This window comes from Muntiacus reevesi, chromosome 1 (genome assembly GCF_963930625.1).
Source record: "Muntiacus reevesi chromosome 1, mMunRee1.1, whole genome shotgun sequence".
Classification (NCBI taxonomy): domain Eukaryota; kingdom Metazoa; phylum Chordata; class Mammalia; order Artiodactyla; family Cervidae; genus Muntiacus; species Muntiacus reevesi.
The window spans coordinates 48,821,555-48,844,556 of NC_089249.1; the positions used below are offsets into that span (position 1 = coordinate 48,821,555).

Consider the following 23,002-nt stretch of genomic DNA (forward strand, 5'->3'; position numbering starts at 1 on the left):
TGCCTTAATCGAGTAACATTTTATTTCCTGGGATAAAAATTCAAGAGGACGAATTATCAGAAGTCTTCCTCCTACATCATTAAAATGCTTTTTGAAGAAAGTTACAAGAATTAAGGCGCACAGAAAACAGTTAGACTTGCCTTTCTTCCAGAGCATTGCCTGCCTCAGACACAAAGCACCGATACTACATGTCAGAAAAGAGAGAGGCTTACTGACACAGGAACTAGAATGGCTGGACCAGGGTCTCCGGCTGTAATGTAAGTATCACGGGAGAACATCACAAAACCCATCTCTTCCATGAATATAACATATGTCTTGAAAATGTATCCAAAATATCTCCATCTGAACCACGGTACAAAAATCCACTCTCCAGCCATAAAAATAATATTTCCCCTTATACACAAATATAATCATCTGTGAAGCAAATCTGGAGCACAGGGATGTGAGGAGGGGTTTTACAAAATCCCTGGAGATCTGGGCTATTTAAAGTCATTTTTGTTTGGGTTGTCCTTCTGCTGGGTGTAGGAAACTGGCTACAAAGACGTCCATCTCACAGCGTTCACCATTTCAACAGCTCCTGCGTCATGGAATGTGGTAGTTTTTAAAAATAGGTGACCCTTGGGGTCATGGAAAGAAGAGGAAAAATGAGGGGATCAAGGTGGAGGGGGAGGCAGGAGGGGAGCAGTGAGAGAAAAGGGACAGACCTAGGTACCAGGGTGGGCTTGAAATACTCTGCGGTGTCAAGTAGATCCCCAGGGTCAGAAGGCCTCTGCTGTCTCCAGCCTGCAGCCAGCTGTCCTCCTGGGACCCCCTTACAAATCCGTCTCCCGACTGGTGTCCAGGCAGAGGGCATATAGCGATCTCCGCAAATCCACGTTGCTTTTGGCCTTGAGGTTACACTTCTCCAGGGAGCAACTGCCCCTTCGAGAGCCATCTGCGTTTTCCAAGGACCCTGCCGCCTTGCAGAGGGACCCCTTGCTCCAGCTGGCCTTTCGCTGGCCTGTGCTGGCGGGTCCAGCCCCCTGGCCCTGACTGCCCTGTTCTTCCTTAAGGACTGCCTGCTCCTCGTGGTCCGTCTCCCGGTGGTAGAAGTAGTTGAAGTTGGAGACGATGACAGGCACGGGCAGGGCGATGGTGAGGACCCCAGCGATGGCACATAGGGAGCCCACTATCTTGCCGCCCACGGTGACGGGCCTCATGTCCCCATAGCCCACCGTAGTCATGGTGACCACCGCCCACCAGAAGGCATCCGGGATGCTGGAGAAATGGGTCTCCTGGTTGTCAGCCTCCGCGAAGTAGACAGCGCTGGAGAAGAGGATGACCCCGATGAAGAGGAAGAAGATGAGCAGGCCCAGCTCCCGCATGGAGGCCTGCAGCGTCTTGCCCAGGATCTGCAGCCCCTTGGAGTGGCGGGACAGCTTGAAGATGCGGAACACGCGGACCAGGCGGATCACTCTGAGGATGGCCAGGGACATGGCCTGCTGCCCGTTCTGGCCGCCCCCGCCCCCCGGTTGCTGCTGCTCCACCAGCTCGGTGCCCAGGGTGATGAAGTAGGGGAAGATGGCCACCACGTCAATGATGTTCATGATGTTCCGAGAGAACTCGGCCTTGCTGGGGCAGGCGAAGAACCGCACTAGCAGCTCGAAGGTGAACCAGATGACGCAAGTGGTCTCCACGATGAAGAAGGGGTCAGCCAGGGTCCTGGGCAGAAGAGGCGCCACCGTGGGGCCGGAAGGGGGCGCTGCGGCCCCGCTGCCATTGGGCCCCCTGTGGGGTCCCCGGGGCTGGTGGGGGACCGGGGGATGGCGCAGCAGCTCGCGTTCATCCCGGAACTCGGGCAGCGTCTCCAAGCAGAAGGTGATGATGGAGATGAGGATGACTAGGACCGAGACGATGGCGATGGCCCGTGCAGAGCCCGAGCTCTCCGGGTACTCGAAAATCAGCCACACCTGGCGCTGGAACTCGTTGCGGGGCAGGGGCTTCTCCTCCTCCTTGATGAAGCCCTCGTCCTCCCGGAAGCGCTCCATGGCCTCGTCCCCCAGCTGGTAGAAGCGGATCTCGTCTGCGAACACGTCCAGGGAGACGTTGACCGGCCTGCGAAGCCGGCCCCCCGACTGGTAGTAGTAGAGGATGCCGTCGAAGCTGGGCCGATTGCGGTCGAAGAAGTACTCGTTCCTCAGCGGGTCGAAGTAGCGCAGGCGCTTGGCCGGGTCCCCCAGGAGCGTGTTGGGGAACTGCGCCAGGGTGCGCAGCTGCGTCTCGAAGCGCAGCCCGGAGATGTTGATGAGGACGCGCTGGTGATGGAGGGACCCCGGGCCCAGCACCTGGTCCCCCGCCACGCCCAGGGCGGGGTCGCCTTCTCCCTCCTCGTCCTCCGGAGGCCGCGGGCTAGCCTGGGGCAGCTCCTGGCGCGGTGGTGGCGACGGCCGGCCTCCCGGGTCTTCGCCCCTCTCCGCGCCGCTGCGCCTCCTGGGCGCCGGCCGCTTGGGTCCATCGCTGAGTGCGGCCGTCGCCGAGCAGCGGAGCTGACCCGCCGTGGTCCGGGCCTCCTCTCCTCCCCTGACGGTCATGGCACCGCCGTTCTCCAGGGGCACCAGGGCGATCTCCATGACCCGGGGGTGGGGGGCATGCTGCGCCCCCCTCACCCGCAGGGCGCCCCGCGCCGGACTCCTCTCCCGCCGGCGGCCGGCCCCGCTGTGGGGCGGGCTGGGTGGCTGGCGCGGTCGGGTCCTGACGTCAAGAAGCCGCTGCCCTGCGCTCTGCCTCGCTCGGTTCTGGCAGCCCGTTACCAAGCAGCCAAAAGCCGCCTTCCAGCCGAGGCAACCTTCAGCCGCAGGCCCGGCCTCCACCCCGCGCGGCTCCCCGCCTCCCTCCCGCCCTCCCCTCCTCCTCCCGCCCTCCCCTCGGGGCACCGAGACCGCGGGTGTCTTCCCGAGGGCGCAGCTGGGGCCCCCGGGCGAGGGCGGGAGGAGCTGAGCTGGGCGCAGCCTGGAAGGGGAAGGGAGAGGATGGAGGAACAGGTTGTACCGAGAGCGCTGCAACCAACTCCCAGGGCGGCCAGATGAGAATAGTTCTGGATTTCAGTTCACCTGGGAACCCGCTGATCGCCGAGTGGACTCGGGGGAAATGAATCCTCCTGTGTTGGAGAGATGCGACCACAGGATGAGCCCGGGTTCGAGAGAAGGCGGTTCTTTGGAGGAATAACGGTTCTCTCTTCTTCGGGAAAAATTACAGACAGGAGGGTGAGAGGCGGAGCTATGGGCTTTGAGAGGAAAAAAATATATATGTTTATATATGTATATGTATATCTAGGCTTCCCCGGTGACTCAGAATATAAAGAATATGCCTGCGATGTGGGAGACCCCTGTTCGATCCCTGGGTCAGGAAGATCCCCTGGAGAAGGGAACAGCTACCCACCCCAGTATTCTAGATATATATGTATCTTCAGGCGAGTGGAGAAGCCTGTCTCTTCCCATCTCCCTACATATATTTGCACCAGAAGGTAGCTGACGGAGAATTCACCTTACAGCACCTCCCTGCCCTTGCCCTTGGGAAAGCCCTGATTCCCAGGGCAGACAGGGGTGGTCCCCGAAGCACATCGAGCCTGGCATCTCCCCGGGCAGGCAGCTGAGACGGGGGACTGGCTGCCTGGCTTCCTATTCCTGCCACACACAGCCGCTGCTCCCTACCAATCTCATCTGTAGGAACCAGGAAGAGGGAAGGGGAGGAGAGAGAAGGACCCTGGAGAGAGCGGCTCCTGGCAGTGGAAGCTAGGAGCTGGTGACTGCAAGGAGGCTTGCATAGGGAGACTGGGAGGGACGCTGCTGGGGAAGGAGCCTGGGAGCCTGGAGTCCCCAGGGTGGAGAAATGTCAGGAGTAGAATAAAAACCGATACTCACTTTGCTCTGCTGTAGCAGGCCCATTCTCAGCACTTCACAAATATTGGCTGGTCTTGTCTCTCAGCAACCCATTTTCTCGGTAATATTATTAGCCCCATGTTTATAGGTGAGGAAAATGAGACACAGAGAAGTTGATTAACTTGCCTGAAGTCACACAGTAGAAAGTGGCGAAGCTGGGATTTAAACCCAAGCAAGCAGAGTGTGGGCCCCTGTTCCCCCCACTCCGCTCCTCTATAGATATCCCCCTCACCATCTGACTTAATGGCTTTAGTCCATTCTGCAGGAGGCTGGAGAATGGCTAAGATGATCCCCTAAGTGCTTCTGGGTTAGGGAATCAGGCGTTCTGCTCCGCCACAGCCCTGGGTGTTAGAATCTGTAGCCAAGAGAGAAATAGCCTTCAAGGCATGTCTTCAGAGCATTCCAGGCACAGCCTCCAGATAATTTTAATTTACCCTAAAATCTCTGTGTTTTTGAATGTCTGTATGATTGTCTATTTCTGTTTCTGCAGGTTGTTGGGGCTTTTGTATGTAATGTTATAATCTCTTGTTCATGTAAGCATCGCACACAAAGGACTTTTTGAAAGCTTGATGCTGGGTGCACAAATGTGGGTTGGAATAGCAGAGTGTAAACTCAGAAGCTTGTGTCAGGGCTGGAGGAGTGTGTGTCCACGTGGTTTTGTTAAGTGAACTCGAGGGTGACTGTCCATTTGGCATAGGCAAACGTTTTCACTGTGTGCAACTCTGCACGTGCAGTGGGCTGTCCTGGCAGATGTGCGTGAGTGGGAATGGGGCAAGAGAGTGAAAATGAGTGTGTAGAGGCATCATTGGTTATCATCAGGGCCTTGCACTCCCCTGCATCCTCAGATCTGTGCTGTTTTTTGTTTTTTTGTTTTTTCTTCTCTGACTCTGAAGTTGCCAAATGAGATGAAGTCTGCCCTGGGAAGTCTGAAACTGCAGAGCTGGTAGGAAACGAACTCAGAGACCTTTGGGTTCACACATCTTATAAATAGAGAGATGCCGTGTCAGTTCACACGGGCTCTCTCCGGGCTCCCTAGGAGAAAGGGTTCCCTGGACCTTGTCTTCCAGGAGCCTCAGGGAGACTGTGTCCTGAAGAATAAGAGCACCACATAAACGGTCCTAGAAGGGCATGTGAGTCAGGCTGTTAGTGTGGCACTTCCTTAAATCTGCTTCCAGGCATTTCCTAGCCTTCATAGGTTTCTTGTAAGATTACCTTCAGATGTCACAGCATCTGCCATGGGGAATACAGCAGGATCGTCCTTAGAGAAAGAACTTGCCTTTTGGCTGCAAAGGACGCAGTTGGCTGCCAGCCCCCAGTTGCTGCCACCTCCCGGCTCTGCCTGGTTTCCAGCCTCCCGAGGAGCCCCCGGGCCATGACAGCACTGCAGGCTCACAGGGACCTGGCTGGTTCGGTTTCTGCACAGCGCAGAACTCTGCAAAACTGAGAGTCTGCTCTTTGCTTTGGAGCTCCCCTGCTGGGTCTGCGAAGACTTTGGAAGAAAAATATTGCCATCTGAGAGACTTCCCTGGTGGTCCAGTGGCTAAGACTCTGCACTCCCAATGCAGGGGGCCTTGGGCTAGAGCCCACATGCTACAACTGAAGATCCTGATGTCACAACTAAGACTTGGTGCAGCTAAATAAATAAATATTAATAAATAAATTTTTAAAGTAATAAATAAATAAACAAATGCCATCTGAGACTCCCCCATCCAACTTTTCCTCCTTCCCTTTCCTTTCCCAGGTGTCAGAAGAGCATCTTGGTCTGAAGATGTCCCCTTCTGAGTTCTGCAAGTTCTCTTATGTTTTTTGCATTGCTTCCCGATCAACCTTCAACTCATGCTGAAGCTGAAGCTCCAGTACTTTGGCCACCTGTTGCAAAGAGCCGACTCACTGTAAAAGACCCTGATGCCGGGAAAGATTGAGGGCAGGAGGAAAAGGGGGTGACAGAGGATGAGATGGTTAGATAGCTTCACTGACTCAATAGACATGAGTTTGAGCAAACTCTGAGAGATGGTGAAGGACAGGGAAGCCTGGCATGCTGCAGTCTGTCTATCGGGTCGCAAAGAGTCAAATATGACTGAGTGACTAACACATATACGCACATCACTGCAGGGGGCACAGTTTCAGTCCTTGGTCAGGGAACTAAGATCCTGCATGCCTCAAAGATAAGCAAAGCAAAATAAATAAATAAGTAAGTAAATAGCAAGATTGAGCCCCCGGGCCCCCACAGGCAGGCTTAGACTCAAGCAAGCTCCCCTGTGGTGCTGCCGCTCCTGTCCTCAAGTCACAGTTTGAGCAGCATCTCCTCTCAGACAAACCCCAAGGGGTTTGAATGAATGAATGAATGAATGACTTGCAACACATACATTATTATCTCCCAGAATGAGACCTCCAGAAGTAAACAAAGGAGGAATCATCTCTCAACTCACGGGACAGCTCCCAGCAGACCACAGTGGGACTCTTTTTTTTTTTTTTTTTTTAATTTTTATTTTATTTTTATTTTTATTTATTTATTTTTTTGTTATTAATTTTTTTTTTAAATTTTATTAGTTGGAGGCCAATCACTTCACAAGGGACTCTTAAACTGTGCAGAACCAAGAGAAAAGAACATTATGAGAGGTAAGGGGTCCTAAAAAAAGAGAACTGGGCTGGAAGAGAGAGAAAAGGGAGAAGATAAAAAGGAGAATGAATCTTAAATGCCATGTTTATTAATCCCTTCAAAAATATTCAATGAGTACCTACTATGTACAAGTTGTTGTTCTAGGGTCTGGGAGTATATTGATGACCAGGACAGACATCTTTCCTCTGGGCAAGGCCAGAGTCTCTGAGCATCTAATTTTCTGCTGGTTGGTTAACACAATTGTAAGGAGTACAGCTAGAATGTAGGGGGCTGTGAGAATGGTGGGGAGTCCGACGCCTGCCCTAGGACCCAGGGAAGCTTTCTGAGGTGATGATGAGTAAGGCGTACTGTTCCAGGTGGACGGAAGTGTATGTTCCCAGGTCCTTGGGTGGAGGGGTCAGGGTTGGTTGGAAGAACTGAGAGAAGGCTTCCCTGGTGGCTCAGTGGTAAAGAAGCCACCTGCCAATTCAGGAGACGCAGGTTCGACCCCTGATCTGGGAAGATCCCACATGCCACGGAGCAACCAAGTCCATGCAGCACAAATGTATTGACCCTGTGCTCTGGAGCCTGGGAGCCACAACTGCTGAAACCTGAGCATTCTAGAGTCCGTGCTCCACAACAAGAGAGGCCACCGCAATGAGAAGCCCGTGCACCGCATTTAGAGAAAAGCTCGAGCAGCAATGAAGACCCAGGACAGCCTAAATAAATAAATAAAATTATTGTTTTTTAAAAAGGAGATGAAGAACTGAAAGAAAGTGAACACAGCTGACACACAGCTGGGGGGAAGTCTGTGAGACTGGATTGGAGAAAAGGAGGAAGGCAGATCATGAAGAGCCGGCGAGGTCACGATCCCCAGTAGGACACATGAATACTCCTTTCCTGAACACTCAGGTGCTTCGTGTGTGTGTCTGTAAAGCATATGTGCTAAGAGGTCTTCATTTTATTTCTCAATTACTTCTTTTAGCCTCTTCTCCCCCTCTACTCTCATTAGAATATATATTTATCTCTATGTGTGTGTCTGTATTTATTTATTTTTGTTTGTATGTATCTATCTGCCTCATATATAAATATATATACCATACCATTTATCTTTTTATAGATAGAGATCGAAGGTAGGAAGGTATTAATAGATAGGTAGGCTTCCATGGTGGCTCAGACGGTAAAGAGTCTGCCTGCAATGCAGCAGACCTGGGTTCGATCCCTGGGTGGGGAAGATCCCTAGAGAAGGGGAATGGCAACCCACTCCAGTATTCTTGTCTGTAGAATTCCATGGACAGAGGAGCCTGGCAGGCTATAGGGTCTGTGGAGTTGCAAAGAGTAGAACATGACTGAGTGACTAACACTTTAACTTTCAGATAATAGAGCTAGAGATAGCTTGAAGTCAAGGACTAAATTCATCTGATTTGCCTTCCAACAGCAAACATGGTACCTTGGCCATATTGTGAATATCAACTAGTAACTGTTGAATGTAATCAAACGGAGAGAAAGGAATTCACCTCTGGAGTAGCGAGGAAGGGGAAACCGTGGGCTAGGAATTGAAAGAGGATTTCTGAGATAAGCCAGACACTCCAAGTGGTTGTGGAGATGGAACCTAAGCAGGCAGTGGATGGTCAAATATGGGAAGTCCTGAATTAAATCTGCTTTGGCCTTTTATTCAGGTTCTCGATTTCTCCATTATCTGTTATTACACAGATGGCCTTCACTCTGTGGGTTAAAACAAGTTTGTGGCTAGAAGCAATTTAACATTTTGGACTGGGTGCTTTCATTCCTAAATTAGGAGCATGTTTGAGACCTAAAGGTAGTGTAGCTCTGCTTATTATATAAGAACAGTCCAAAACAACGTGGAGATCTCCTGGATTTCTACCCAGGTCAAGGGGAAAAGCTTCCTCCATTAGACAAAATTTAAACGGGCAGTGGGGGCAAAAACAAAATTCTGTCCTAATTAAGTCAGGAGTCTTTCCTATCAATTATTGATTTTTGCCCCTCTACCTTGGAGGAGGGCTTCCTCAGTGGCTTAGTGGTAAAGAATCTGCCTGCAATGCAGTAGCTACAGGAGACACAGGTTTGATCCCTGGGTCAGGAAGATCCCCTGGAGAAGGGCATGGCAATCCACTCCAGTATTCTTGCCTGGAGAATCCCATGGACAGAGGAGCATGGAGGGCTACAGTCCATGGGGTCACAGAGCAACAACTTAGCAACAACAACAACAGTGACCTTGGAGGAGCTTATAAGGAATGAAAACCCCATCAGAAATGTGATGAGAGTTTCCAGTGAAGGGACTGGACAGACACCCTACAAGTCAGCGAGAGTGCTTCCCATCGGCCAGGGCTCAGCTCAGCCTCTGCCCCTTCATGCCAAGGGGAAGAGAGCTCTGCTGTGGGGACCCCATCTCTAAAGCAGCCCTAGGCACTCTGGCAGGGCTTCTCTAGCACATCCCTGGGCACTGTGGAGAGATCTCCGATTTCTTTTTTAATTATTATTTTTGGCTGTGCTGAGTCTTCGTTGCTGCTTGGGCTTTTCTCTAGTCGTGGCCAGCAGGGGCTGCCCTTCATGGCAGCAGGCTTCTCCTTGCCGTGGCTTCTCTTGTTGGGGAGTACAGGTTCTAGGGCACAAGGGCTTCATTAGTTGAGGACCCCGGGCTCTAGAACAGAGGCTCAGCAGATGTGGCACACGGACTTAGTTGCTTTGCAGCATGTGGAATCTTCCCGGACCAGGGATCGAACTCATGTTTCCTGCATTGGCAGGCAGATTCTTTACCACTGAGCCACCAGGGAAACCCCTGCCCAACACTCATTAGTCAGCATCTTTCTAAGGAAGCACCAAGGTGTCCAGAGTCTGGGGAGAGGGCTCCGGGCTTCTAAGGCTGGACCAGGGAGAGCCAAACAGAAGGAAACATGGTTGAAATAAACCGAAGTAACTTCTTAAAAAGTTAGGAGGAAAAGGCGATTAATAAGTCTTGGATAGACCGAGTCTTACTACTGAATGTTACAAAATATTAATATGATCCTGTAGTCGTTACTATTAAATAATAGACCTCAGGATACGTAAGCGTGAAATAATGAATAATAGGGTATTAATCAGCAAAGCCTTCTCTCATCTAATCCTCTCTCCCAGATGCATCCCCCTCACAGATCTGGGGTGAAAAACATCTTAATGAGAGGAGCAGCTGTTCTCCCCCACCCCCCCAATCCTTTCTCACTTGCCCCTCAATCCAACACCTTGGGGAGGAAATTCTGGAAATGGCCTTTCTTTCCTGTTTGATAGAGCAGCCAAGGCAGAGTCAGGCAAAACACACATGCAAAACAAGCGAGTTTGTGTTTGTGGGGTGTTCGGAGGGAGGAGGATGTCTTTGCTGCTTTAAGAGATGAGAGCAGGAGGCCAGGCTGAGGGTTAGAGGAAAGGAGAGATTACATTGAAATTGACCTAGATCCTGAGCGAAACCAGAGTCTGTTACAGTGGTTTCCTGTTCAGAGGGATTAAAAGGAGAGACATTCACAAATCAAGGTTCTCATCTGGAGAGTGGCTTTTTCTCTCCCTCCCTCCCTCCCTCCTGCCCTAATATAATCCAGGAATAAATTCATTAATGGGTCCCGGGCTTTTCAGAGGCCAAGCGGAGAAAGGAAAGTGACCCAGATGGACAGGGCTTCGAGGTTCAAAGGAGGAGTAGCCCTGGTGAGTGAGGGTGTCCGTTCCCTCCGACTGGAGGGTTAGGGGTGCTTTAGTGAAAGTCACTCAGTTGTGTCCAACTCTTTGCGACCCATGGACTATACAGTCCATGGAATTCTCCAGGCCAGAATACTGAAGTGGGTTGCCATTCCCTTCTCCAGGGGATCTTCCCAACCCAGAGATCGAACCCAGGTCTCCCACACTGGAGGCAGATTCTTCACCAGCTGAGCCACAAGCGAAGCCAGGGATGCAGTGGGACTCTTTATCTCAGTCTCTCTCTTTCTAACATCCATCTTTCCTTCCTCAACCCATCTCACTGTGGTATTCACTGACATAATAGAAAGCCTTCTAACTTTGAAATCGTGAACCGGGAGCTTCATAGATTTTTAGGGTTAGAGCCATTTGAATTTGGTTTTTCCCTTTCTCAGTAATGACTGCAACTCTGATTTCTCTGTGTAGGCCTCCAGATCAAGGAAGGCATTCTTTGAGTATTTTATATTTCATGGCTTGTTGAGCTAGATTATGGCCCGCATGGTGTGAAGTTATATTTATGAATTTGGGTTATGTATCCAGGTATATCAAAAGAGCACTTTATTTTTAAAGTGCTAAGCAAATGTAAAACCGTTTTAGTCTTATATAAGAACTATCCCTTCTAAGTCTGGGAAGAAAACATGTGGTCACTACACGATTCATGCAGGCTAAACAGTCCCCATTTTTCTCAATGTCTCTCAAAATAAATCCTCTTTATTCTAATTTGGTTAAAAGATGCTTTGGTCATGGAACAGGATTAGGGCTCAGCCACAGTTTCAATGTGACTAGACCTGGAGGTAGGAGATGAGGTGGAGGGGCTTGCTACTCAAAGTGCAGTCCACGGACCAGCAGAGACCAGAAGATCTGGAAGCTCATTAGAAATATAATATCCAAGCCCCTCCCAGACCTACTGGATGAGAATACGGGTAGATCAAGCCCGAGAATTTGTATTTTAACAAGCTCTCTAGGTGATTCTGATGTAACCAAAGCTTGAGAACCACTGTCCTGGAAAATGGGCCTCCCTGGGAGTCTGGTCATTTTACTGGATGTTGTGGGGCATGAGGAATTCAGGGGCTGGGAGCTACATTCTGCAGAATATCAACTCGGATCCCGGCTGAGCTAGGTCTGGTCCGAGGGCTGGCAACACCTCCTATTCAACATGACACTCAACCGGTCTGAGGCTCAGTTTCTCCATCTGTCCAATAAAGACACTAATGGAACTTTGTTGCTGCTTAGTCGCTCATCTGTGTCCAGCTCTTTGTGACCCATTGGACTATAGTTCGCCAGGCTCCTCTGTCTATGGGATTTCCCAGGCAAGAATAATGGAGTGGGTTACCATTGCTTTCTCCAGGGGATTTTCTCCATCCAGGGATCGAATCTGTGTCTCCTGCATTGGCAGGCAGATTCTCTACCACTGAGCTACCAGGGAAGCCCTACCTTCATATTAAATGCCTGAAGAGTCATAAGCACTCAATAACTATTAGTATTGTTAGTGTTTGACTCTTTGTGACCTCCATGGACTGCAGCATTCCAGGCTCCTCTGTTCTCCGCTATCTCCTGGAGTTTGCTCAAATTCGTGTCCATTGATTTGGTGATGCTATCTAACCATCTCATCCTCTGTTGCCCACTTCTCCTCCTGCCCTCAATCTCTCCCAGCATCAGGATCTTTTCCAATGAGTTGGCTCTTTGCATCAGATGGCCAAATATTGGAGCTTCAGCTTCAGCATCAGTCCTTACAACGAGTATTCGGGCTTGACTCTCTGCAGCAGGGGGGAAAAAATATCTCGAGAGGTCAATAGGGTTAGATCATCATTTTTCAGATCCAGACTTGCTCTGAAGACTGAGTCATTCCATAAGCATCTCAGTCCCCCTGTCTGTGGAGTAGTTAATCATGTTTTCTTCTTCTGAGGAACTGTCTCTCTGTTCCTGAAAGTCCCCAACTCTAGGTGAAAGATTTGCAAATCTCAAGCCTAGTCTTTCATTAATCACTGCCACATTTCAAGAAGCTAGAGGCAGTATGACGTCTCACACAGAGCAATCATTTCTTTCTCTGGTAAAGACAGTAATCTGGGGAATGGCAATTATCTCAGCAGAATCACTAACCTTGCAGTATGACATTATCAACTGTTGGAAATTACACAGTGTTCATCAGCTTCTATTTTAATGTCTGTTGTCTTCTAGTTCCCCTTCCCCAGACCAATGCCAAAACCCCCACTGTCCCAGCTTCTTCCTTTTTTTTTTACACTAATCTTGGGAAATAGTTATCTTATTTTTAGCAGGCTAATGCCGCAGGGTAGGAATATGATATTGAGGGTCATAATAAGGACTTTCACACTTTCTGATGGCACTCAGCCACCAACCATCGGACTCTTCAACTTAGCTTCAAGCCTTTATCTCTGCCAAGAGAGAAATGGCTGGCAAACTCCTCGTGGTGTTTTACCTCTTGAACTGCATGGCTCACCTCAGCTCCCTAGGGTTATTCTACTACACTGGGTAATACTGAAAACCAACGACCCAGTTGTAAAGACTGCTCTCCTGGCGCTCAGGAACAAGATGCAGTGTGTATGCCTGTGCTTTGGTGGAGGAAGGTTACTGCTAACGCTGTCTCCAAGGCAATGTAATAAGTGTGATATTGGAAAGCAGAAAACCAAGACTTTGAGTTGCACTCTGCGTATCTGAATATTAGCTACATGGCCTGGGAAAGTGAGTTACCCTACACCATTTTTTAAAAATCTTTAAGATGGGAAATACAACTTGGGATTCATAGGTGTAATGGGGCTCACATAAAATAAAAAATGTTCTATGATACATAGAATGGATAAACAACAAAGTCCTGCTGCATAGCACAGACTTTCCAGGTGGCACTCGTGGTGAAGATCCCACCTGCCAATGCAGGAGATGTAAGAAACGTGGGTTCAGTTCCTGGGTCTGGAAGCTCCCCTGGAAAATGAAATGGCAACCTACTCCAGTATTCTTGCCTGGGAAATCCCATGGACAGAGGAAACTGGTGGGTTACAGTCCATAGTGATACAAAGACTAACGTTACAAAGAGTAAGTGTAATATGACTGAAGTGACTTAGCACTCATGTACAGCACAGGGAAATATATTCAATATCCTGTGATAAACCATAATGGAAGAGAATATGAAAAAGAATGTGTGTGTGTGTGTGTGTGTGTGTGTGTGTATAAAACTGAATTAGTTTACTGTACAGCAGAAATAACATGACATTGTGAATCAACTGTACTTCATTACTTGGGCACTCACCTTGGACTGTTACCTGGGAGATAAACAAGCTTCATTGTTCTTTGATTCACTGCACTTTGCCTTTTTCTTAGAGCAGCTTAGCCGACTCCATAAAACTACTACAAAAATTACTTTACAAGGTGTTCTACTGTATTTTACCAAGATATGCTGAATAATTTTAAAAAGTTGTACTTCAATAAAGTAACTTTCAAAAATAGCAAATTGCATTAAGTTGGTATGTATTATATGGTCATAGTTGACATTTCTTGAGTTCTTACAGGGCTTGAACTATGACTTTTACATACATTATGGCTTTTAATCCTCAATGACAACTCCAAGAAGTAGCTGCTATTATTAATCCTAATATATAGGTGGCACTGGTGGTAAAGAATCCACCCACCAATGCAGGAGTAGCAGATGCAGGTTTGATCCCTAGCTCAGGAAGATCCCCTGGAGGAGTGCCTGGCAATGCATTCCAGTATTCTTGCCAGGAGAATCCCATGGACAGAGAAGTCTGGTGGGGAAGCAAGGAGTCAGACACGACTGAGCGTCTGAGCACAGATGTGGATGCTGAGAGCTCATGCAGGTAAGAAAATTGCCCGAGGTTGGTTGAGGAGTGAGTGGTGAGGCCCAGCAGCTGCTGGTTATCGCTATGCATTATTAGCGCATCTCCTCTGATCCAGGGAGTTTTCACTGGGTTTCTCTTTCTAACTTTCTCTACCCGTCTCCCATCCTGCCTTTGGTCACGCCAAGTCCCTGATAAGACCTGATGGGGAAAAGCTGGTGACAAAGATGTAAACGACTGAGGGGTTCTGAGTACACTGCCTGTTAGCACACAGCAATCTCTGAAAGGTGGGACGTCCAGCATCTCGTCAAAACCAACGGCCTCCAAGAGGCAGAGATTTTCCACTGTTGGGTGTGTCTTCCCAGCTGAGGTCAGCTGACTGTTTCCTCAAAGCGGACACTGCTAGGCGGCTCCTCCGTCCCCTGCAAGGGTCCTCGTCTGAGATCACAGGGAGTGAGGGGGAGAGGAAGCTATTGTGATGAGGGTTAATACCACCAAGACTAGAGATTCGGTTTCCAGTCTCAAAAGGAGCAGGCTTGGGGACTTCCCTGGTCGTCAGGTAGTTAAGAGTCCACGCTCCCAATGCAGGGGTCCATCCCTGGTCAGGCAACTAGTTCCCACATGCCTCAACAAAGATCAAAAATTCTGTGTGCCACAACTAAGACTCGGTGCAGCCAAATAGATAAATGTTTAGGGAAAAAAAGGAAAAAAGAAAAAAAGAAGAAGAAAGATGGAGCCTTCTTAGAGGCCATAAGCACTTCCCATAGACTAAAAGTTTTAAATGGCCTATTTTTTTTTTAACCAGAGCTGAGGGTTGCCGGGAGCTATAGCTGGGCCGTGCCAGCTTTCGCTTACGATACGTATATATGCGCTTTTAAAATCATCTGTTTGTTTATTCATTCATTTCTGGCTGTGCTGGGTCTCTGCGGCTGCACGCAGGCGTTCTCCAGTTGTGGCGAGCAGGGCTGCTCCCCAACTGCGGTGCTCGGCCTTCTCACTGCACTGGCTTCTCTTGCTGCAGAGGACGCGCTCAAAGCTTGGGGTCTCAGTAGTTGTGACAAATGGGTGAACCACCGGAAGTACTACATTTTTAATTTTTATTGGAGTATAGTTAACTTATGATGTTGTGTTATTTTCAGGTCTACAACAAAGTGAATTCGTTGTACACATATATATTCGTTCTTTTTTAGATTCTTTCCCCATGTACGTTATTACAGAATATTGAGTAGAGTTCCCTGTGCTGTAGAGTAGGTCCCTATTAGTTAGCTTTTTTTATACATAGTAGTGTGTCTATGTGTCAGTCCCAATCTCCTAATTTATCACTTCCTTCCACGTTTCCCCTTTGGTAATCACGAGTTTGATTTCGAGATCTGTGAGTCAATTTCTGTTTTGTAAATAAGCTTCTTTGTATCATTTTTTATTAGATTCCACATATAAGGGGTATCATAGGGTATTTGTCTTAAGATACATATTTTTTAAAGATTTGGGCTTTTCCAGGAGCTTTCTTTGGGGGCGCTCCGAGTCCTTGACCTCCCCTATCTCAGCACTCGTAGGAGGGAGTCAGGGTACAGGTTGGGATGAGAAGTTTGAATCTCTAAAAGGAAAGGGGGTCACACTGCATGGCAATTGATGTGAATCCTGGTTTTGCAAAACTTACTGGCTGTGTGACCTTGGGTCAGTCAGTTAACTCTCTGCACCTTTGTTTCATTACTTATAAGATGATAGCAATGATAATGGTGCTTCATTAGTACATATTTTCATGACCATTTATTGTTATAGAGATTGAGTTAACATGTGTACACTGCCTGAACCCAAAGTCTGGCACACAGAAGCAAGATTATGTAAGTGTTTATTAATAAATGAAATGTTAAAGACGCCTGACATTCCCAGTGAGGTGCAGTTCATGCCAGGAAGAAGGCCCAGCACATTCCTTTTTAGAAAGACTATAATTAGAGCCAACCAAGGGATGCAGGAATTTCTCGTGAAATAGAGAAATGTGGTAGCTGGGCGGGCAGGCAGTGTGGGAAAACCACAGGCTTTGGAATCAGAGAAATCTGGGTTTATTTATTTTTACTGAAGTATAGTTGACTTATTAATACAGTGCAGTGTTAATTTCTATGTACAGCAAAGTGCAGTTATATGTATATATGCACACTTTAAAAAAAATATTTTACCATTGTGGTTTATCACAAGATATTGAATATAATTCCCTGTGCTATAGAGTAGGACCTTGTTGCTCATCCATTCTATATATAATAGCTTGCTTCTGCTAATCCCAAATTCCCACTTCATCCGTTCCCCTGTCCCCCATCTGCCTTAGTCTGTCCTCTGTGTCTGTGTGTCTGTCTCTCTTTCACAGATATGTTCATTTGTGTCATAGTTTCGATTCAACATATAAGTCATATCATACAGCATTTATCTTTCTCTTTCTGACTTACTTCACTTAGTAAGATAATCTCTAGTTGTATCCATGTTGCTGCAAATGGCATTATCTCATTCTTTTTGATGGCTGACTAATACCCCATTGTCTATATGGACCACATCTTCTTTATGCATTCATCCATAAAATTAAAAAAAAAAAAGAAGTCATGGATCTCCAGTCAGTGCTTAAAAAAACTTGAAGCCCATATAAATGGTGAGTAGGAATTTTCAAATGCTTCACAGATACTGGACTTGTATGTGCAAAGTGTTAAATCCTAAAAATGTTCTGATCACTGGATTTGCTTTTTAATAGTGAGGCTCCATGCTAACTGCAGAAAAATGTCTTTTCCAGGTAAACCAGTTAAATTTGACAATGTCAACACACTCCCCTAGAAGGCCTGAAACATCATTTCAACTTCATAACAATCGTATTCAGTCTCTTCCTCCCATCCCCTTTCCTCTTCATGGGTTGGTGTGAAGCTTGGGGTGGGTGTGTGGGGACCAGTGCTTACAGAAATGCCGCTGCAGCCCTGGTGAGAAGCAGGCCTCCACTTCCAGGCCTAAATGTGTCTCGATCGCATACTCCTGCAGCAGAATAATCACCTTATTTCTTTCTTTGTAAAATGTTTAAACTTTGTATTGGAGTATAGCCAGTTTCTGGAGGAGGGCATGGCAACCCACTCCAGAATTCTCACCTGGAGAATCCCATGGGCAGAGGAACCTGGCAAGCTACAGTCCATGTGGACGCAGAGTCGGACACAACTGAAGCAATTTAGCACGCATGCATAGCCAATTTACAGGTTTCCAGGGTGGTTCAGTTAGAACTGGACATGGAACAACAGACTGGTTCTAAATAGGGAAAGGAGTGTGTCAAGGCTGTATATTGTCACCCTGCTTATATGAAGAGTACATCATAAGAAATGCTGGACTGGATGAAGCACAAGCTGAATCAAGATTACCAGGAGAAATATCAATAACCTCAGATATGCAGATAACACCACCCTTATGGCAGAAAGCGAAGAACTAAAGAACCTCTTGGTGAAAGTGAAAGAGGAGTGAAAAAGTTGGCTTAAAGCTCAACATTCAGAAAACTAAAATCAAGGCATCTGGTCCCATCACTTCAAGGCATATAGATGGGGAAACAGTTGAAACAGTGGCAAATTTTATTTTGGGGGACTCCAAAATCACTGCGATGGTGACTGCAGCCATGAAATTAAAAAATGCTTGCTCTTTGGAAGAAAAGCTATGACCAACCTAGACAACATATTAAAAAGCAGAGACATATTTTGCCAACAAAGACATTACTTTGTCTAGTCAAGGCTATGGTTTTTCCAGTAGTCATGTATGGATGTGAGAGTTGGACTACAGAGAAAGCTGAGCGCCAAAGAGTTGATGCTTTTGAACTGTGGAGTTGGAGAAGACTCTTGAGAGTCCCTTCAACTGCAAGGAGATCCAACCAGTCCATCCTAAAAGAAATCAGTCCTGAATATTCATTGGAAGGACTAATGTTGAAGCTGAAGTTCCAATATTTTGGCCACCTGATGTGAAGAACTGACTCATTGGGAAAGACCCTGATGCTGGGAAAGATTGAAGGTGGGAGAAGGAAGGGACGACAGAGGATGAGATGGTTGGATGGCATCACTGACTCAATGGACATGAGCTCTGGGAGTGATGGACAGGGAGGCCTGGTGTGCTGTAGTCCATGGGGTCGCAAAGAGTTGGACACGACTAAGCGACTGAACTGAACTGAACTGGGGTGGTTCAGACAGTAAAGCATCTACCTGTAGTGCAAGAGATTGGATTCAACCCCTAGGTCAGAAAGTATCCCCTGGAGGAAATGGCAATCCACTTCAGTATTGTTGCCTGGAGAATCCCATGGTCAGAGGAGCCTGGCAGGTTACAGTCCATGGGCTCATAAAGAGTCAGCCATGACACTTTCACTTTCATAGCCAATTAACAATGTTGTGATAGTTTCAGATAGACAACAAAGGGACTCAGCCATGCATATGCATACATCCCTTCTCCCCCAGTCTCCCGTCCCATCCAGGCTGCCACATGACACTGAGAAGAGTTCCTTGTGCTATTCAGTAGGTCCTTGCTGGTGATCCATTGTAAATATGGTAGTGTGTACATGTCCATCCCAAACGCCCTAATTCTACCTTTCCCCCCTCCTTCCCCTCTGGTAACCATGAGTTCAGTCTCTAAGTCTGTGAGTCTCTTTCTGTTTCATAAATAGGGTCATTTGTATCATTTCTTTTTAGGCTGTGCATGTAAGGGATGTCATACGGTATTTCTCTTTCTCTGTCTGACGCAGTATTACGATCTCTAAGTGCATCTATGTTGCTACAAATGGCATGATTTCATTCTTTTCAATGGCTGGGTAATACTGCATTATATATATGTACCATGTCTTCTTCATCCATTCCTCTCTTGGTGGACATTTGGCTTGTTTCCACATCTTGGCTACTGTAATCAGTGCTGCAATGAACCGGAAGAGTCACTTCTCATTGGCATCCCTTCTCCAGGCTGGAAATCCCGTGAGATGATGCTGAACCCTCATTCAATCCTGGAAGAGCTTCCTACATCACCTCCAATGTGTTCCCCCACCTGTTAGCTCTGAAACTTCTTGTAACCCCACCAGGCCGCCTCTTTCTCCTTCTTTTTCTTAACTTTTTGTTTCCACCTGTGAGACTGGAGCCTGAGAATGTCTCATTGCTCCTATAGGATGACCAGAGTTAGCAAATAAAAATATAGGATACCTTGTTATATTTGAATTTCAGATAAACAATACATACATTTTTTAGCATAAGTATGTCCCAAATACTGCCTGGGACATATTTACACTAAAAATTATCTTTTTTTTTTTTGAGTTCAAGTGTATCTGGGAATCCTCCTTTTATCTGGCAAGCCTACCTCCTGGGCTAGAGGAAAGTCATAGGAAAATCTGGGGCAATGTCTTGGGTCCTCCCTAGTGTAGGTAGACCATAATACCCTCTGGCCTTAATGTGCAGGCCCAGAAGACTTCCCGATGTGGAAATAAACAAAGCCAGAGCCAATGGGAACAAATGAAGGCTGTGTATTCAGAGCTGGCTAGAGCAGGAATCACTATATTTTGGCAGGGATTCAAAGGCAGACAGGTAGGAAAGCTCCACAGTGGGAAAAGAGAAGGCTTCAGGTATGGCCTGGTTGGAGGCTGTTGACTTGGAGAACCTTTTAATAGAAATGCAACATCCTATGTGATTGGAGAAGGAAGTGGCAACCCACTTTAGTATTCTTGCCTGGAAAATCCCATGGACAGAGGAGCCTGGCGGGCTACCGTCTGTGGGGTTGAAAAGAGTTGGACACGACTGAAGCCATGAATTCACGCTATATATTTAAAAATCGAACCTGCACTCTTGCTTCCATTATTTTTATTTTTTTTTAATTTAAAAAATTTTTTTTATTAGTTGGAGGCTAATTACTTCACAACATTTCAGTGGGTTTTGTCATACTTTGACATGAATGAGCCATAGAGTTACACGTATTCCCCATCCCGATCCATTATCTTTAAACGTTCATAGAGATGAACTCCCACCATATTAATTAGGAATCTGGCTGTGTTCTTGACAAATCCAAATAACTTTGTTTTGTAATCTCACACAACCTTTCTACCCTAATATACATACAACGTCCTGCTCAGCAGCCCTGAACCAGGTAGAGTCGTCACAACAAAGGGCAAGTTTTTTTTTTTAAAAAGGATGGACACCTTCAGCTCCCTGAGAATTTTTCCTCAAACCCTCTCCACCGAGCTTTCTCACACAGGGCTCTCCCCACCAAAATCTTATTTCACTCAGACGTGACCCGGGACATACAGCGCTTCCTCTTGCGCTGCTTAATCAGGAGAGGCAGTCACGAAGGACAAATATTAGCTCTGAGCTCTGGGATGACTCATCCTTCCTTCATCCTGGCTGCTAAGCAAACGAACAGACCTTATTCTGGAATTTTTTTTTTAAGATTGCCTTAAAATAAGCCCCCCCACCTGCGAAGACACTCAACCTGCTGTGCAAAAGTGTGTGGGAGGCATTCATATCCTGCATAACTAGGAGGGAATTTTCTCTGAGCATTTTGTCCACAGGATACAGCCCTGCCTAGCCTGAGCTAATTAACTAGAGTACCTGATGGATAAATAGTCCCCAAATAGCCCTGCAGAAACTTCAGCAGGTCTTTAACGTTCTTAACTGTTGAGGCATCAGAAAATAAAAACCTCCTCAGTGAAGGAAAGGGCTAAGGGGAGAGATTATAAAGGAGAAACAGCATCTTGCAGGCATAGAGGAGTGTGTGTGCTTGCATGACCAGTCACTCAGTCGTGTTTGCAACCCCATGGACGGTAGCCCACCAGGCTCCTCTGTCCATGGGATTTCCCAGGCAAGAATACTGAGTGGGCTGCCACTTCCTCCTCCAGGGGATCTTCCCAACCCAGGGATAGTACCCATGTCTTCTGTATCTCTTGCATTAGCAGGTGGATTCTTTACCACCGCGCCAAGGGTTCTTTGCCACAGTTCCCAGGAAAATCGCATTCCAGACACCCATCCAGTTGCAGTCTTAAACAGCCCAGCAGACGTTTGCTCTCAACACCCGACGTGATCCCAGTTGTACGCTTCCTTTTGCTAGTCCGTTTCTCTCTCTGTGAAGTGGATGGCATTTGTTTTACCCCATCCCTCATTTTTTCACATCACTGTTTGGAGGCTGTCAGTGAAATGTGTATTCAGACACTTCTGGTGGACTTCTGTGTCTCCCACTGGGACAGAAGGGTTATGGGTCCCAGCAGCTTTTATTTGCCAGAGTGGCACTTTCAAGATTTACAGAAGAGGCAGTTAAAAACACCAACAAAGAAAATCATAAATGAAAGCATATACATGTATTTGAAAACAAGGATTCAGACACATGGGGCTCCCCAGGTGGCACCAGTGGTAAAGAACCTGCCTACCAAAGAGGGAGACATAAGAGACGCAAGTTGGATACCTGGGTTGGGAAGATCCCCCTGCAGGTGGCAATGGCAACCCACTCCAGTATTCCTGCCTGGAGAATCCCAAGGACAGAAGAGCCTGGTGGGCTACAGTCCTCAGAGTGACTTGGGACACACATTCACACTTATATGTGTAGTCCTGTCTGCCACTCCACTCACACACACAGAATTATACAACACACAGAATAAATACACATGTAGGCACTGATGAACAGAGAGATATATGCAGGGGAAGTTTTTGCACATCCATGCTAGAAATCACACAGACCCACTTTCTTGGTAGACATTCTCACTCACTGTCTCCACCCACAAGGTGAGAGATCGAGCCAACCTTGACTTCCTCCATGCTCCCAGCCCTGCTCTTCATCAGAGGTCATGACCACCAGTGGGGCAAGATATGGATCCAAATGCCCACTTATTGAGGTGCTGTTCCAGGCCTGGGGACCATGGAGAGGAAGCCAATCCCTTCTGTGGGGCTTATATCTAGCAGAGGTGGCTCAGTGGTAAAGAATCCACCTGCCAAAGCAGGAGACAGAACAGACGTGGGTTGGGAAGATCTCCTGGGGAAGGCAATGGCAACCCACTCCAGCATTCTTGCCTAGAGAATCCCATGGACAGAGGCACCTAGTGGGCTACAGTCCATGGGGTTGCAAAAGAGCCAGACACAACTGAGCGCCCACACACACGCATACACCCTTTCTATTGTGTATCTAAAAGGAGATGTACAAACAGTGACAAATCCACACGAGAAGTGAGTTCAAGAAGCTGAGTCCACTTCTGTCTTCCTGGACTCTGGAACAGAGGTGAGTCTTGTCTTTGCTCATTGAATGAGACTTGGGCCCAGAGGAATCTGCTCAGCCCAGGTGGGATGTGAGCCCTTTGTTAGTTTCAGTCCGTGGTTCTGTCCCTTAAGCCGGTTTCTTCCGCTTGCTCCTCAGGTATGTCTGCTGGTAGAAGTTGAAGAAAAGGGCCAAGAGGCTGAGCAAGTACAGGAGGACGGCCACATTGAACCCATCGGGGAAGGGGCACTCAGCAAAGAGATTGTAGGAGGAGTGGGCGGCAATGGCCACAAACTGACCCTGGGGAGAGGAGGTACAAGAGGAAAGAGAAGACGGGAGAGGGTGAGAAGCAAAAAACTGGCAGATGCTCCCCTTGACCTTCCTGTCATCCCCTGGGGCTCCCAGGGCTCAGAACGAGGAAGAACTAGAAAGCACCGCCCCAGGCATTCCTGCTCATGTTGCTAAGAACCTTCCTGACCCCTCTCCTGGTCTGGTCCCCCGTTTTTCCCCATCGCACCCTACCATGTCAACACTGATGATGGCTTCAATCTATCCTGAGCCCCCAAAGGGACAGCTCAGACAGTCACCTGCAGTTGGCAATAGTGCTCCCCAAACCACAGGGCCCCCCAGTTCCCCAGGGATGGAAAAGTGACCACAGACTCGCAGGACATTAGCCGTCCAAGAGCACCTAGCTCAGCCCCCTCACTTCACTGGAAGATGAGACTGAGGCCGGAATCACTTGCTCCGGGCCTCAC

The 23,002-nt window shown here is 47.8% G+C and overlaps 1 protein-coding gene across 1 annotated transcript; it reads right to left on the minus strand.

Moving 5' to 3' along the window:
* Positions 1-18: 18 nt before the first annotated feature.
* Positions 19-2,759, minus strand: KCNA5 (potassium voltage-gated channel subfamily A member 5). The gene has a single exon (XM_065923393.1). The coding sequence runs from the start codon at positions 2,607-2,609 to the stop codon at positions 813-815; it is 1,797 nt and encodes a 598-aa protein (XP_065779465.1). The 5' UTR covers positions 2,610-2,759; the 3' UTR covers positions 19-812.
* Positions 2,760-23,002: the final 20,243 nt, after the last annotated feature.